The 16,529-nt window shown below is 42.7% G+C and overlaps 1 protein-coding gene across 1 annotated transcript in view; it reads left to right on the forward strand.

Moving 5' to 3' along the window:
• Positions 1 to 16,201, forward strand: part of cunh8orf34 (chromosome unknown C8orf34 homolog) — a 398,588-nt gene extending 382,387 nt beyond the window's left edge. Inside the window, exons 13-14 of the mRNA XM_043689235.2 lie at positions 10,132 to 10,207; positions 14,995 to 16,201. Of these exons, the coding sequence (XP_043545170.2) occupies positions 10,132 to 10,207; positions 14,995 to 15,002 (84 nt within the window). The 3' untranslated portion in view covers positions 15,003 to 16,201. The remainder of the gene's footprint in view (positions 1 to 10,131; positions 10,208 to 14,994) is intronic.
• The last annotated feature ends 328 nt before the right edge of the window (positions 16,202 to 16,529 follow it).

A 16,529-nucleotide genomic window follows, 5' to 3' on the forward strand; every position in this document is an offset into this window, starting at 1 on the left:
CTCAGCATTGAGTGATTCCAAACCTTTGCCCAAAGGACATCCAGACTCACCTTATCACTGACACGCGAAGTATTACAACTTGTCAGTGATAAGTGAGCAAACTACCGTAAACCAGCTCTGACCGGAGACAAGGACCGGCCAATCCCCACCAAAAAAATTAACTAAAAATTACGAAAAATGGGGGAGTTGGTCCATCAAAACCATGATCAGTTCTGACACCAGAATGATATATGACCTCCTAATCTGAGCCTCATATAATAACAGTACTAGCCTGGACCTTGGCCCATGGTAATGCTAGAGAATACACAACATCGAAGGGCGACGTAAAGACTCAAAAAAGGCACTCGTGACATGGTGGCTCAGTGGTTAACACTGTTTTCCCACAGCGCCAGGGAGCTGGGTTCAATTCCTGCCTTGGGCGACTGTCTATATGGAGCTTGCACATTCTCCCCGGGTCTGCGTGGGTTTCCTCCAGGTGTTTCGGTTTCCTCCCACAATCTAAAATTTAAAAAATGAGGTGAAAGCTCTTCGGCTCTTCGAACATAATCCCCTGAAAACAGTGGCACATTGGACCAGATTGGACTGGCTCAGTGGGATAGCTCTGCTGCCTCACTGGAATTTCCTGTTGAGTTGATTTCTTTAATAAAAACAATTCAGTTTTGTTGAAGTCAAGAATTCTCTTTGTGAAGCATAAAAATACCAACAATTTTCATAAACCTTTACAGAAGGCATAGGAAATAAATCTGTTTCTGTGCAGGACTTCCATTAACAATACAATGACACGCAAAAAAGCTAACAAATATGCCAGTCAAATGATCAATAAAATTATTCTCATAGTTGGTAATTTACCACAACTTGAATTCAATGAGAAAATGTGTGTAAATCCAGGGCTTAAGAATCAACTTTTAGTTTAAATCAGACAGATAAATAATTGTAGCAATGCATACAGAAGGCGGTATACATTATATTTGTGAAAGGAACAATATGTTAAGTATAAAACTGAATGCAATCACAACCTATTGAGGAAAACAATTGATTCTGATGCAGTCAGTAATTGGAGCGTTCATTTTTGCAAATGTAAGATTGCATGTACTGATTCACTCGAAACTCATGCACTATTTAGGCTGGTTACTTGATTTGTATTTTAGCTGTGGGCAGTTCTTTATTTCGTTGTAATTTTTAAGAGTTGAGTTAATCTTGGCAACAGGTTCCTTGGTGTTATTAACTCCAGCAGAGAACCGCAGCAAACATTCACAGGCAAACTTCCCATTCATTATTCAATGTGAGATAGGACTTTGTGATTTTATTTCAAATAGAAACATGTGTGTTAATTTGTATGGAGGGAAAAGAAATTCAGATGTGACATCCCGAAGTAAAGTCTGAGCCACGTCAGTGTCTGTTTTCAATTCGACTTGGCAACGCTTTGGTGCTTTAACCCATAGAGGACTATGCGAAAGACTTTACATCTTCACCAATAAAGTAATAGGTTCAAGCAATCAATTTGGTTTTATAATACAAGAGAAGCCAGCTGGTCAGAACACAAACAAAAAGCTATATAGGCAGGCCCCTAGGCCGCAAACATGTTCCAGTCTGGAGTCTGTTTGCAAACTAAATAGTACACAAGTTGGAACACAGCAGATCAGGCAGCATCCGAGGAGCAGGAAAATATTGACGTTTCGGGCAAAAGCCCTTCATCAGGAATAGAGGCAGGGAGCCTCCAGGGTGGAGAGATAAATGGGCGGGGTGGGGCTGGGGAGGAGGTAGCAAAGAGTACAATAGGTGAATGGGGGTGGGGATGGAGGTGATAGGTCAGAGGGGAGGGTGGAGGAAGGTAGCAAAGAGTACAATAAGTGAATGGGGGTGGGGTTGGAGGTGATAGGTCAGAGAGGAGGGTGGGGGAAGGGAGCAAAGAATACAATGGGTGGATGGAGGGGATGAAGGTGGTAGGTCAGAGAGGAGGGTGGGGGAAGGTAGCAAAGAGTACAATGGGTGAATGGAGGGGATGGAGGTGATAGGTCAGAGAGGAGGGTGGAGTGGATAGGTGGGAAGGGAGATTGGCAGCCCGAAATGTCAATTTTCCTGCTTTTTCGATGCTGCCTGACCTGCTGTGCTTTTCCAGCACCACTGATCTAAAATCTGGTTTCAAGCATCTGCAATACTCACTTTTGCCTAGTTCATAAATCAGAGACCACCTGTACACTGCAAAACTGGGCAGGATCCAAAAATGGGCACAGAATGGGAATTAACTATGACCAATGCAGGCAGATCGTGCCCTGGTTATTGATCACATGATAGTAAACGTACAGTGGAAACACGATTATCCGAACGAGATGGGCGGGCCCTATTTCGTTCAGATAATTGATTATTGGGAAAATCGATTAAATGCCTTTCCTCTGGGGCTCGGAGTTTTAAAGTCTGCTCCCTATTTAGGAGACTGCAGCAGCACACAGCGCGCGAGACCCCACCCCCAACACCGCCCCCTTCTCGCTCCCCCCTGCCCCCCCAGCACAAAACACGCAAGCCCCTGCCACCCCCCCCCCGACCACCCTCAGTCCACCCTGGCCCCTCTCTGGGCCATCTGGACTGCACACCAACGATGAGCCTGCTGCTGCTTCTGCCTTTGTGGTGTAAGTCTCCAAATAGCGCACAGCCACAGAGCCACAGCCACTCACACAACGTTTTACTGCAAATCTTTGACAGGTTCCATGTTTGCCCTGTACAGGACAACGTTGGAGAGATTATTCCTGGGAGGGTGCGGTTTAGGGTACACCCCTCTATAGAACTCCAGGGAAAGTGTTGGGAGAGAGAGAGAGAGATGGCGGGAGGTCAGTCATTTGGAGACGGGGCCTGTCAACATCACTGCTGGAAACACGTCTTTGATGTAATGTTTCTGTCGGATGATCGAGTTTTCTCTGTATAGTGAGTGGTAACCATATGACTGTGTTACCACCTGTCTTACCAAGGAAAGGTCAAATTTGTGCAGGTTTGGTCCCACTGAAAGCTAGCTTAAACCAACTAGAGCAGGTGCTAATTCTAGCTGTTGAAGAGAGAGTGAACATCAAGATCAGGAAATTTTGGTGGAATAGCTGAGAGAGAGTGCCCTAAAGTTCTCTAATACTGTGCTGAATGCTCAGTGGAGGAAGTGGGGAGGAGAGAGCTTTCTAGCCATAGAGGGGCAGAAGGTCCTATTGACTGTCTGCCAAGGCAGTGGGAGCAGATAGCAGGGACCATCATTGTCAGGAGTCTAGCTCAAGGATTTAGATCTTATAATGGGACCAGGAGTTCAATGGTCTCATGCAAAAGGTCAAGGTCAGTGAATTCATGTCCCAATACCAATTCACACCAACTTCTCCACCAGCCTCATATGCTGCTGAATGCTCCACACTCCCAAAACTAACCTTAAAGATTCTCTACTAATTCAAACTTATATATATGCCATTCGAAACGTCAGCTTACCACATTGAGCACTGATGTAAACTCACAACTTGCCCACATTGCTGGCTGTTCAACCATGACATATAGTGCATCTGCATACATTATATAATCCTTATCAGTTAGAATCTTATTAGTAATTTGATAGCTCTGTATCTGGGTGTGAATGGTGGAGATGTGTGAATGTTGTAAGATTTAGGGGACAGGTGTGCTCTCTTGGAATCTGTAAAAAGATGAATTGGATTCTCTGAATGTTAGGCCTAATTCCTTATTTACAGGGGTCTGCTGCTGGGTAGTTGATGGAGATGTGGTGCATTAGGGCAGTATGAGCATTTGTTGAAGCAATGGGGATAAGGTATCCTTTGAATTTACATTCATTGACAATGACCATGTTCATGAGCTCATTGAGGGTGGCACGGTGGCTCAGTGGTTAGTACTGCTGCCTCACAGCGCCAGAGACTCAGGTTCAATTCCAGGCTCGGGTTACTGTCTGTGTAGAGTTTGCACATTCTCCCTGTGTCTGTGTGGATTTCCTCTGGTGCTACAGTTTCCTCCCACAGTCCAAAGATCTGCAGATTAGGTGAATTGGCCATGCTAAATTGCCCATTGTGTTCAAGGATGTGTAGGTTAGGTGCATTAGTCAGGGGCAAGTGTAAAGTAATAGGGTAAGGGGGATGGGTCTGGGTGAGTTACTCTTCGGAGGGTCAATGTGAACTTGCTGGCCAAAATGGCTGTGGGGATTCTCTGATAAACATCTCACAGTATAGCTGCTCGGTCCACAAGGTGTTGATCTCCACTGCCATCCACTCCTGTTCCCGAGTGAAGAGAAGGAGCAGAAGTGGGCCGTTCAGCCCCTCAAACCTGCTCTGCCATTTGATCTGATTATGGTTGATCTCCTCTTGGCCTCAACTCCACTTTCCTGCCCACTTTCCATAACCCATTGCAAATTAAAAATCTGTCTATCTTCTCCTTAAATTTACTCTATGTCACAGTATTCACCACACTCTAGGATAATAAATTCCACAGATTCATGACCCTTTTAGAGAAGTAATTTCTCCTCATCTGTGTTTTACCTTCACTCAATCCTTATCCTAAAACTGTGACCACTCTGTCTTGATTACTCCACACGAGGAAGCATCCTTTCGATAGCTATTTGTCAATCTCCTTTTGCATCTTGTATATCTCTTTCGATTCTTCTAAGTGCCTGAAAGTAACCCTGAGCTGCTCAACCTCTCTTCATAAGATAAACCCCACACATCTCAAGAATCAATCTAGTGAATCTACAAAACCCTCATCTCGGGAATCAATCTCAGGGGAGGCGAGGGCTTTGCGGTATTATCGCCAGACTCTTACTCTAGAGACCCTGGTAATGATCTGGGAGCCTGGCTTCAAATGGCAGATGGTAGAACTTGAGTACAATAAAAATCTGGAGTGAGAAGTCTAATGATGACCATGAATCCATTGTCAGTTAGCAGAAAAACCCATCTGGGTCACTTAGGGAAGGAAACTGCCATCCTTACCTGGTCTGGCCTACATGTGACTCCAGGCCCACAGCAATGTGGTTGAGTCTTATGCCCTTGAGGCAATTAGGGATGGGCAATAAATACTGGTCTGGCAAGTGATGCCCACATCCCGAGAATGAATAACGATAAAAAAACTATCTGGTCTTTGAGGACCTCCTGGACCCATGGAAATGCTCAGTCCTTTCAACCTCAATCACTCAGGCTGCTAGCACCGTACACTCGAACCTGATCGCCCTCTTTCATCCTGCAGGGGTCAACTTACTTACTTGCAGGTACTTGCACTACAGGTAGTCAACAGCAGATTCCTTTAACTGTGTCTGACTCCTTGTAAGAGAGCCAGGTCTTTAAGAACTGCAGGTACAAGCACTGGCCTTGCATACCGTCTAGTTCCTTGTTCAGCATTAGCCCATAGAAATCCCATAAACTCTGGCAGATCTAGGTTTGTGGTTGTTGCACCCAACATGCCAAGGTCGTATACCAGGAGCAAGTTCTTCCTATCAGAAACCACAATGAAGTCATGGTGATGAGCCACTCGATGCAATGTTTTGCTGAGGCTGTCGCTAAGGAACATTGATTCAATAAGAACATGGATAGTTCTCCTGGAACGCGATCATTGTATGCTTGGGCAATTCCACATTATTGAAAAATCACACTTTAGAAACAGCGCTTAAAGTGTTGGCGATGTAATCGTGTTACAACCAACACATGTTTTGAATTAGATTAGATTACTTACAGTGTGGAAACAGGCCCTTCAGCCCAACAAGTCCACACCGCCCCGCCGAAGCGCAACCCACCCATACCCCTACATTTACCCCTTACCTAACACTACGGGCAATTTAGTATGGCCAATTCACCTGACATGCACATCTTTGGACTGTGGGAGGAAACCGGAGCACCCAGAGGAAACCCACGCAGACACGGGGAGAATGTGCAAACTCCACACAGTCAGTCGCCTGAGGCGGGAATTGAACCCGGGTCTCTGGCGCTGTGAGGCAGCAGTGCTAACCACTGTGCCAACGTGCCGCCCGTTTGTACTTTAGGAATAGTGTCTATAGTTCGTAAATCACGTTACAGCGGATTCATGTTAACGATGCACGCGCGTGCGCTATAGCAGAACGACCTGTGCAGTCACACCTTCCACATAACTAGTGTATTTCACCTTTAAACAACCTTTAAACTGAGTACCTGAGATCATTCTTAATACTAATATCATCACTCTAAATGTAATATATTACAGGAAAAGTTTCAGATGATATCACTGCCAAGGCCTATCAATTTCTAATCTTGGCTTTCAAGCTTAAGGTTGCAAATGTATTATTTTCAAATCCTTTTATCATCAGAATCTTAAGTGAAAGCTCATTCTTTGGACTTTATTGGAGTGATATCAGCATTAAGGTTTCAGTTATAGTTTACTTAGATCTCTATAGTTTTGATGCGTGTGTTCATGTAACTAAGACTCTAATGTCAAAGCTGTGCTGCACACTGATACGAAAAGACAATAATGTCAAAGTTTGTGCAATGCAAGTTTCGTCTTTGACTCACTGATAGCATTCTTGTCTCTGACTTCACAGACCATGAGTTCAAGGGATCAAAGGTTCAAGTTATAAAGTTATGGACATGTACAGCACAGAAACACACTCTTCAGTCCAACTTGTCCATGCTGACCAGATATCCCAAATTAATCTAGTCTTGTTTACCAGCACCCGGCCCATATCCCTCCAAAGCCTTCCTATTCATATACCCATCCAGATGCCTTTTAAATGTTCCAAGTGTACTAGCCTCCACCACTTCCTCTGGCAGCTCATTCCATACATGCGCCATCCTCTGTCTGCAAAAGTTGCCCCTTAGGTCTCTTTTATATCTTTCCCCTCTCACCCTAAACCTATGCCCTCTAGTTCTGGACTCTCCCATCCCAGGGAAAATACTTTGTCGATTTACCCTATCCATGTCCATCATGATTTTACAAACCTCTATAAAATCACCCCTCATCCTCCAATGCTCCAGGGAAAACAGCCCCAGCTTATGCAGCCTCTCCTTATAGTTCAAATCCTCCAACCCTGGCAACATCCTTGTAAATCTTTTCCGAACCCTTTCAGGTTTCACAACAGCCTTCTGATTGGACGGAGACCAGAACTGCACACAATATTCCAACAGTGGCCTAACCAATGTCCTGTACAGCCACAACATGACCTCCCAACTCCTGTACTCAATACTCTGACCAATAGAGGAAGCATACCAAACACCTTCTTCACTATCCTATCTAGCTGCAACTCCATTTTCAAGGAGCTATGAACTTGCACTCCAAGGTCTCTTTGTTTAACAACACTCCCTAAGACCTTACCAATAAATGTATAAGTCCTGCTAAGATTTGCTTTCCCAAAATGCAGCACCTCGCATTTATCTGAATTAAACTCCATCTGCCACTCCTTGGCCCATTGGCCCATCTGATCAAGGTCCCCGTTGTAATCTGAGGTACCCTTCTTCGCTGTCCGTTACACCTCCAATTTTGATATCATCTGCAAACTTACTAATTATATCTCCTATGTTCACATCCAAATCAATATATAAATGGTGAAAAGTAGAGGACCTAGCACCGATCCTTGTGGCACTCCACTGGTCACAGGCCTCCAGTCTGAAAGGCAACCCTCTACCACCACCCTCTGTCTTCTACCTTTGAATGGCCAGTACACCTGCTCATGTCCCGAGGATTTATCCACCTTTATGTATTTTAAGCCATCCAGCATCTCCTCCTCTGTAGTATGGACATTTTTAAAGATATAGCTGTCTATTACCCTACATTCTACAAGTTCCACTCCAAAAATGTAAGCATGTAATTAAAGCCAACATTTCAGTGCAGTGCCAGAGTATAGACCCAGAGTAGTAGTCAACTGCTCCTCATATGACAAGCCCTTCATCCCCGGGGGTCATTTTTGTAAACCTCCTCTGCACCCCCTCCAACACCAGCACATCCTTTCTTTGACACAGGGCCCAAAACTGCTTGCAATGTTCCAAATGTAGCCTTGCCACAGTCTTATAAAATCTCAGTAGTACATCTCTTCCCTCTTAAAATGAATGCTAAAGTTGCATTTGCCTTCCTAACTGCCAACTGAACCTGCATTTGAGAGAATCCTGAACTAGTCCTCCTCAGTCCCTTTGAGCTCCAGATTTCTGAAGCTTTTTCCCCATTTAGAAAATAGTCTATGCCTCTATTCTTCCAACCAAAGTTCGTAACCTCACACTCCCTTACTTTGTACCCCACCTGCTACTTTTTTGCCCACTCCCCTAGCCTTTCCAAGTCTTTCTGCAATCTCCTTGCTTGTTCAACGCTACCTGTCCCTCTGCCTCCCTTTATGTCATTTGCAAGCTAGCACAATGCCCTCAGTTCATTTGTCCAGACTGTTAATGGGAAACATGTACAGTTGTGGCCCCAACATAGAACCCTGGGGAACTCCACTAGTCACCAGTTGCCATCCTGAAAAGGACCCTCTGTCCCCCTCCTTTCCTTCTGCCCATCGGCTAATCCTCTATCCATACCAGGTCAAAGACTGAGTGTTCATGATGTAAGAGATAACATATTTGCATGGTCAGAGGATTGCAAACAGGAAGAAGAGAGTAGGATACAGGGTCATTTTTGAATTGGCAAGATGTAGCTCATGGAATGTCACAGGGGTCACTATTGGAACCTCAATTGTTTACAATCTTTGTCAATAGCTGAGGGGAAGGAACCGCATGTCTAGTTACTAAATTGGCTGATGACATAAAGATAGTTTGAACAGTATGTTCTGAAGAACACATCAGGAGTTATAAAAGAGTATAGATAGATTAAGTGAGGACAATGTTTTTTTATATATAGAATCCCTACAGTGTGTAAACAGGCCCTTCAGCCCAACAAGTCCACACTGACCCTCCAAAGAGTAACCCACCCAGACCCATTCCCCAAACCTATTACTCAAAAACCTCTTGACTAATGCACCTAATCTATACATCCCTGAACACTATGGGCAATTTAGCATGGTCAATTCACCTAACTTGCAGATCTTTGAATTATGGAAGGAAACTGGAGCACCTAGAGGAAACACGCAGACACGGGGAAAATGTGCAAACTCCACATAGTCACCCAACGGGGGATATCGAACCTGGGTCCTTGGCACTGAGAGGCAGAAGTGCTAACCACTGAGCCACCATGCCACCTATTTGGGAAATGGAAAGATGTGTACTTTGACAAGAGGAATAGATATGTAATAAGCAGGCAGGTAGGCCTAGTTTAGTTTGGGATTATGGTTGGCATGGATTGGTTGGATCGAAGGGTCTGTTTCCGTGCTGTTTGACTCTATGAATCCATGACTCTATGAGTTATGAAATAGAATTTGAAATAAGATGCAAAATTACAAATTGCTCATATTTATGATAGGGAGCTTTTTCCAAAATATTATAATTCAAATACAATGATGTCAACTGAGTTCCAGCGAGGGTGTGGAATTCTTTTAGAAAAGCACTTCCGGCTAATGTATCTGACATAGTTTCAGAAGATTTTGTTTCCAATTTTTATTCCAAAATTTGAGCACAAAGTGTAGACAGGGACATCTTTAAAATGCTGAAACATTGTCAGAGGTGAGCCTTTCAGGTGAGATGCTAAACCGAATCCCCGTCTGTCCTCTGAGGCAGATTGCACAATATTATTTAAAGAAGTCTAGGAAAATTTCTGCTGGCCAACAGTTTTCTGCCAAAAGCAAAAACAGAAATTACTTGAGAAACTCAGCAGGTCTGGCAGCATCCATGAAGAGAGAAAGCAAAGTTAATGTTTTGAGTGCAATGTCCTCTTCTTCTGAATGGTCACTGGAATTTAAACGTTAATTCTGTTTTCTCTTCACAGATGTTTATTCTGTAGTTGTGTGCAAATCTCCAAAACTTAGCAGTTGTTTAAATAAATTTCCCACGGGCCCGCAGTTAGAACATAGAATATTCCAGCTCAGTACAGGCCATTCGGCCCTTGATGTTATGCCGACCTGTGAAACCAATCTGAAGTCCATCTAAGCTACACTATTCCATTCTTGTCCACATGCCTATTCAACGAAAAGATGTTTAATTTGAAAAGATGTCATTGTCATTTTGATAGTCTTTAATATTAGTTTTGTGATATATTTTAACTTTTCTTTTGGATGGACCTTTCCAACAGCTGTTGGTTACTCATCAGCCATGGACGTTACCAAGTGACACTGAGAGTGAAGGTGTGGATCAAGAGCAGGACGAGGGTGAGTATGATTGACAGAGATCTGGGACATAAAGAACCTTTGTGTCTTCTACATTATGGCTGATGTTAGTCCCATCTTTAATAGCTTGGAACACCACATGAAGAAGGGGTGTTCCACACCACATGCAGAGGGACTGCAGCGAATGTTCATCAAATAGTTTCCTGGGAAGGCAGAACTCATGCATGAGGAGAGGTCGGGATTATTGGAGTTTAGAAGAACAAAGGGAGATCTCATAGAAATCTGCAAAAATTCTAGCAGGACTAAACAGGTTAGACACGGGAAGGATGGTCCTAATGATGGGGGGATCCCAGGATCAGGGGTCATAGTTTAAGGATGAGGTGTAGACCTTTTAAGACTGAGAGGAGGAGAAATGTCTTAAATTAAAAAGTGGTGAGCCTGCGGAATTCATTACCACAGGGAGTGGTTGAGACCAAAACATGGTGTTTTCCAGAAAGAGGTAGATATAGAGCTTTTAGCTGAAGGGATCAAGGGATCTGGATGATTGAGGTCTTGGGTTTAGAAGGTGCTGCAGTGGCGGGTGTGAATTTTGCAGATGTCAATCAAGCGGGCAGCTTTATTCTGGACGGTGTTGAGCTTTATGTGTTTCCTTAGAGCTACCCTTATCCAGGTAAGTGGAGGAGGTGTTCCATTACAGTCTAGACTTGTGCCTTGTAGCTAAAGGACAGGCTTTGGGAAGTCAAGAGATGAGTTACTCACTGCATAGTTCTTAGCCCCTGACCTGCTCTTATCTCCACAGTACTCATGTGGCTAGTCCAGTTCAGTTTCTCCACAATGGTAACCCCCTACAACGTTTACTGAAAGTAACATCATTGAATGTTAAGGGGAGATGATTGGATTTTCTGTTGTTTGAGATGATTAGTTCCTGGCATTTCTCTGGTGCAAATTTTAATCTTCCATTTATCAGCCCAAACTTGAATGATGTCCAGTAATTGCTGCATTTGCATATAGACTGCTTCAGTACCTGGGGAGTTGCAAATGGTGTTGAGTATTGTGCAAGCCTCAGTCCCCACTTCTGACCTTATGATGGAGGGAAAGTCATTTGATAAAGCAGCTGAAGATGGTTGGGCCTGGGACACTACCCTGTCGTGATTGACATCCAGTGATCAAAATCGTTTATATTTGAAGGAGGTATGACTCGAAGCAGTTGAGACCTCTCCCAACACCCCACAGTCCACACTCCCACCCTGATTCCCAATGACTCCAGTTTTGCCATCGCTCCTTGATGCCACTCTGGGTGAAATGCTCCCTTGATGACAAATGCAGTCAGCTTCATTTCCCCTCATCAGTCCATTGTAATAACTTCAGAATCCAAGAGGAGCTGGCCCAATTGAGCAGGTCGTTGGCAAGGAGACAGTGAGGTCTGCAAGGAGACAGTGAGGTCTGCAGATGCTGGAGATCAGAGTTGAGAGTGTGTTGCTGGAAAAGCACAGCAGGTCAGGCAGCATCCGAGGATAGGGAAAATCGACATTTCGGGCAAAAGCCCTTCATCAGGAATTGGCTTAGGGTGTGTCTGGTTCTGGTGCTGAAGCCTTAGTCCAATAACTGGACACATAATTGTATGTTATGGAGTGGGCCAGACCCCCTCAAAACATTTCACGAAAGTAGCCCAGACCGTAACTTTGCTAGTTGCTTTAAGCAGGTGCGGTGTGGATATTCCAGGAGTAATAGAGCTGGTCAAACCACTTAATTTCAAACAAAACAGAATTTATTTACAAGATTACCAAACGAAACAGAAATGAAAGAGAACAGAATACCAAATAACTTAACCTATCCAAAACCCCAGCAGATTATCCCAACCTAATGATGCTGTTCCAAATACTTGCAATAATCGCCATAAACACTCCTTGGCAATAAAGGAAAAATCAAACACACGGTCCTACAGGAGAGAAGTCAGAGAGAGAGAGAGGACCAGCATGGACCTGCTTCTGTGGGTCCAGCAGCTTTTTTCCACTCTCTGTTAAAAATAAAACCAAACCAGGGAAAAGCTGAACTGGGAGAAGTGGCCACTCCCCTTTCATTGTACAAGTGTGTTTTTTTTAGAACTTAAAAGCCTTTTTCCTGAGGCAGTATCTGTTAGTTATAATCAAACTGGCTCTAAAACTCTTAAACCTCAGACTTTTCGGAGTCTGTGTTGTTTACAACCTCGCTGAATAAAAAAGCAAAGGGTGGCATAACCTTGTCAAAGGAGCAGCATTGTCACACCTGCTCAGTCTTGTTTTGCTGCTTTGAGACAATACTGGGGCAGACCCTATGGCAGCAGTGCCCAGAGTCCAGATGCTACGACATGTGCCTGTCCAGCACCAGGTCGATGGATGCAGGAACATCAGTGCCAAAGAGTCATATGGATTGTGGAAATTATGGCTCTACCCACGAGTGTGGAATGAATTCAATATGTGTTAAAGTTTGGAAAATACAGAAAATTTAGCAGAGTCCAAATGATTAAGATTTCAAAGAAATGTAAGGGAAATAAAATCCATTGTAGCTGGTGCTGAAGCTTCAGAAAGGAGTGAGTCAACAAGAGAAATGGTCAGCCAAAGTGCTGAGATTAGATGAATTGAGGCAGTGAGTAATATTGCAGTAGTTGCAACCAATTCAATAGTAATGGGCATATACCAAAGGCATATCGGCTAACGGACATGGTGTAAACTCACTTCCTAATACACTGAGAGTGATTTTCACTTGGCATGGAATTTGGACAGATGGGAAGCTTGCACTGTCCGTCTAATGTTATCACTGGGAGACCTAATCCATTTTGAGACCAGATCACACACAGAGTGCAAGTTGAGACTTGAGCACTGGCAGTGCCCGAAACGTCGATTTTGCTGCTCGTCGGATGCTGCCTGAATTGCTGTGCTCTTCCAGCACCACTGATCCAGAAACTGGCAGTGAAGGGACAAGTCTGGGTTATGTTGCAGGAAGGAGCAAATGGAAGGGGGCTGCAAATGGGAGCATCCGAAGCCACTAATGTAAAGCTGAGCTGGGGTTCGGGAATTGAAGGGAAAGGAGATATTTTGAAAAAGAAGCAGCACCCATGATATGCAACAGCTGTCCATGTTTCAAATTTCTAAAGCAAAATATTGTCGGTTATTTTGACACCTGCTGCAATCATTTTAAACACAGTTATCCAGGGCAAATAAACTCAGTCGTACAAGTCGTTATGGTATTGTTTGTTGAATATTTCAGGTGCCATTTGACAAATGTCACATCAGAAGAGGCAGATTAGAGTAAGTGTGCAGTTTGACCAATACGCCAGAGAATTTGTTTTAAAATTCTGCCCTAATGGGTGTGGGAATTTCAATTCAGTTAAAATAAATCCGGAAATAAGCCAGCATCAGTTAAAATAAAGGATTGTTGTTTTAAAAAAAAACAGTTGGTTCACTAATGTATTCGAGGATGGAAACATCTTGCTACTTTGATCTGACTGATAGGCAGCTTCCTGTCCAACAAGCGTAGCTTTTAAACAGCCCTCTGAAATGGTCAGCAAATCTCTTAAGTTGTATCAAACTAGACCATCAAGAGATGGGGAGAATGTCTAGGAGACTAGAAAGCCAGCAGACTGAATTAATGTTTATATCCTACTAATGCAGTTAGGCAACATATACAATCAGTTAATTAACTAACCCTGAAACAAAATGAAGGAACCATCAGTCATGTTGACTATGGTACAACTGGATTGTCATAAAATCTCATTTGCTTCTTTCTACCAGAGATTTTTAACCATTTTGGTTTTGAGGGCTCCTTCCCACAACATGTTATAAAAATTATGACACAAGTATTTTTCTATATGACCTATGGCCATACAATTTAACAAATATTTATCATTATGTTCATATCATTTGCTGAGTGTGAAAGTCAGTTTGAGTGCTGTGTAATTCTGTTAAGATTTGAAGGTACCATCAATAAACACAAACTTTATGATTCACGGTCCGCACTTCGTTAATAGAGGTTTTTATTTGCTGGAAATTCAGCTCTGCTTAAATCAGATACACTAAGTGGAAGCAAGCTGCAGAAAAACGCAATTGGATCTGCAGCAATGTTGTGACAGAAGGTGGCAGCTTAGTTTCAATATTTTCACTAAAGGGGCTGGAGTCCATAGTGTACAACAAGTGGCCCTTTGTGAGCTCTGTCAGCTTTACTCATAACCCAAGGATCAACACACATATTGTAAATATGCCTTCCCTCATCCAAATAGTGAATAAAACATAATATCTTAACATCAATGAGTCAACACATCATCAAATACCCTCCACGGATCAGAGGTAATTAACCAGAAATGATGGCCTTCCTATCTCCAGGTGAATTGCTAGGACAACAGTCTGCACCATTGGATCCTGGTGCTTTCACCATCATGTACTCCCCTACAATTACCCACATTTGTGGAAACTCTCGCGTCTTCTGGTAGCTTAACACCTGTTTTCCAGGGACTGTGCAGTGCTACATTGGAGTTGTACTACTTTAATAATGGCTACCACGGTATTTCATTAGAGCAAAGAAATGATTGCTTTTACCAACATATTGCAGGCAGTCCTCAGATTCCAAATGGGTGCAAGTCTTGACAATTTAAAGAGAAGTTCTAGTCCAAAGGAATGTTCAGCAGAATGGCACTGACAAATATAACAGCTAGGTCAGGTTCAGTGCATACTAGTTGGTGTGATCCTCATTGTAACCACTGAACTTGTGTCTATAAGTTGGCTGTTTCAAAGCTATTTTCCCAGAATTCTATGTTTAGTACAGTACTAATAATCTGTGCTTTCTGTTTATTTAAGGTTTATAACTTAAAGCAGAGACCTCCAAGATAGACTCAACACCTGATTATGCAATTGAAGACAAAGGGATAATTTTTAATATCTTCGGTATATTGAACTGAAACAAAAGAATTTTTATATTTTTATAATTACAATCACTGTTGATGAGGCATTACAGACTAAATATGATAATAGAATATTGCTTTGCACTTATTATGACCTGTCGCAGTAAATCACTGAGATCAAGTAAAATAAAGTGTAAAATTGTGTTAGACAGGTCATGTATCTACTTTGGGGAAATTTTAACATTTAGTTATGATGGCACTATAGTTAGCACTGCTGCTTCAGAGTACCAGGGACCTGGGTTCAATTCCAGCCATGGGTCTGTTTGTGTGGAGTTTGCACATGCTCCCCATGGATGTGTGGGTTTCTTCCAGATGCTCTGGTTTCCTTCCACAGTCCAAAGATGTGCAGGTTAGATGGACTGGCTATGCTAAATTGCCCATAATGGCCCGGGATGTGCAGGCTAGGTGGATTAGCCATGGGAAATGCAGGATTTCAGGGAGTGAAAAGGGGTCTGGATGGGATGCTCTTCAAAGGGCCAGTGTGGGCTTGATGGGCTGAATGACCTCATACCGCAGGGAGAGATTCTACGAGTTTTAATATATTTTGTAACAGATATTCATTGTATGATCATGCAAATATTTTAACATTTTGTCCAAATGATCATCAGTGTCAAACTGATATATCTTTATTCAGCATAGCGGAAGATGCTCGCTTTTGCGAGTTTACAGAAGAGGTCAAACTATCTGTAAATTAAAATTTATTGCAGCTTAAAAGTTGTTGTGATGGGATCTTGTTTGGCTCTAATCAATAATATATAATGAAAAGTGCTTGGAATTGATTAAACAATGACATGTTTGCAAAGATCTTTTTTGTAATTTACAGACAAAATAAAACTTTAGAACAAACGAAAAACTGATTTAAATATGTTGACATTTATTGTGGTTTCCCTGGTTACTGAGAAGCGCATAATGGGATTGAAAGCAAATTGCTAAGATCAATGATACAAAGTTCGATTGAACATTGTTGTATTTTTCCTTCTGGGCTTGTTTGAAAAAAATCTCAGAAACCTGCAGCTGGTAAACACTGAAAATTTGGTTTTTTTAACTTGCTATAATGCAGCTTCGGATGATATTGTACATTTAATACTTTTAAGACTGTTGAATTAAATATATTTTAAGTAACATGAATGGCTTGGGCTTTGTATTCAGGTAGAAATATAGATTAAATATCCCTTACACTCAATTCTATTCTGTCTTGGAAGTAAATAGGACATTTAAAGAAAAACTGCCCACAACTGATGCTCTCAAATCTTCCTGGGACTGTCAAGATTAACAGTCTAATCATTGTAATACCAGGGATATTAGCCAAACGTAGGCAAACGGGACTAGTTCAGTTTAGGAAACCTGGCCAGCATGGACGAGTTGGGCCAAATGGCCTGTTTCTGTGCTGTATCCCTCTATGAATCTAAAGCATCCATATGTAGAGCAGGA

The sequence above is a fragment of the Chiloscyllium plagiosum genome, unplaced genomic scaffold (assembly GCF_037043375.1).
Source record: "Chiloscyllium plagiosum isolate Xiang-an unplaced genomic scaffold, Cpla_swu_hap1 HiC_scaffold_4, whole genome shotgun sequence".
Taxonomy (NCBI): domain Eukaryota; kingdom Metazoa; phylum Chordata; class Chondrichthyes; order Orectolobiformes; family Hemiscylliidae; genus Chiloscyllium; species Chiloscyllium plagiosum.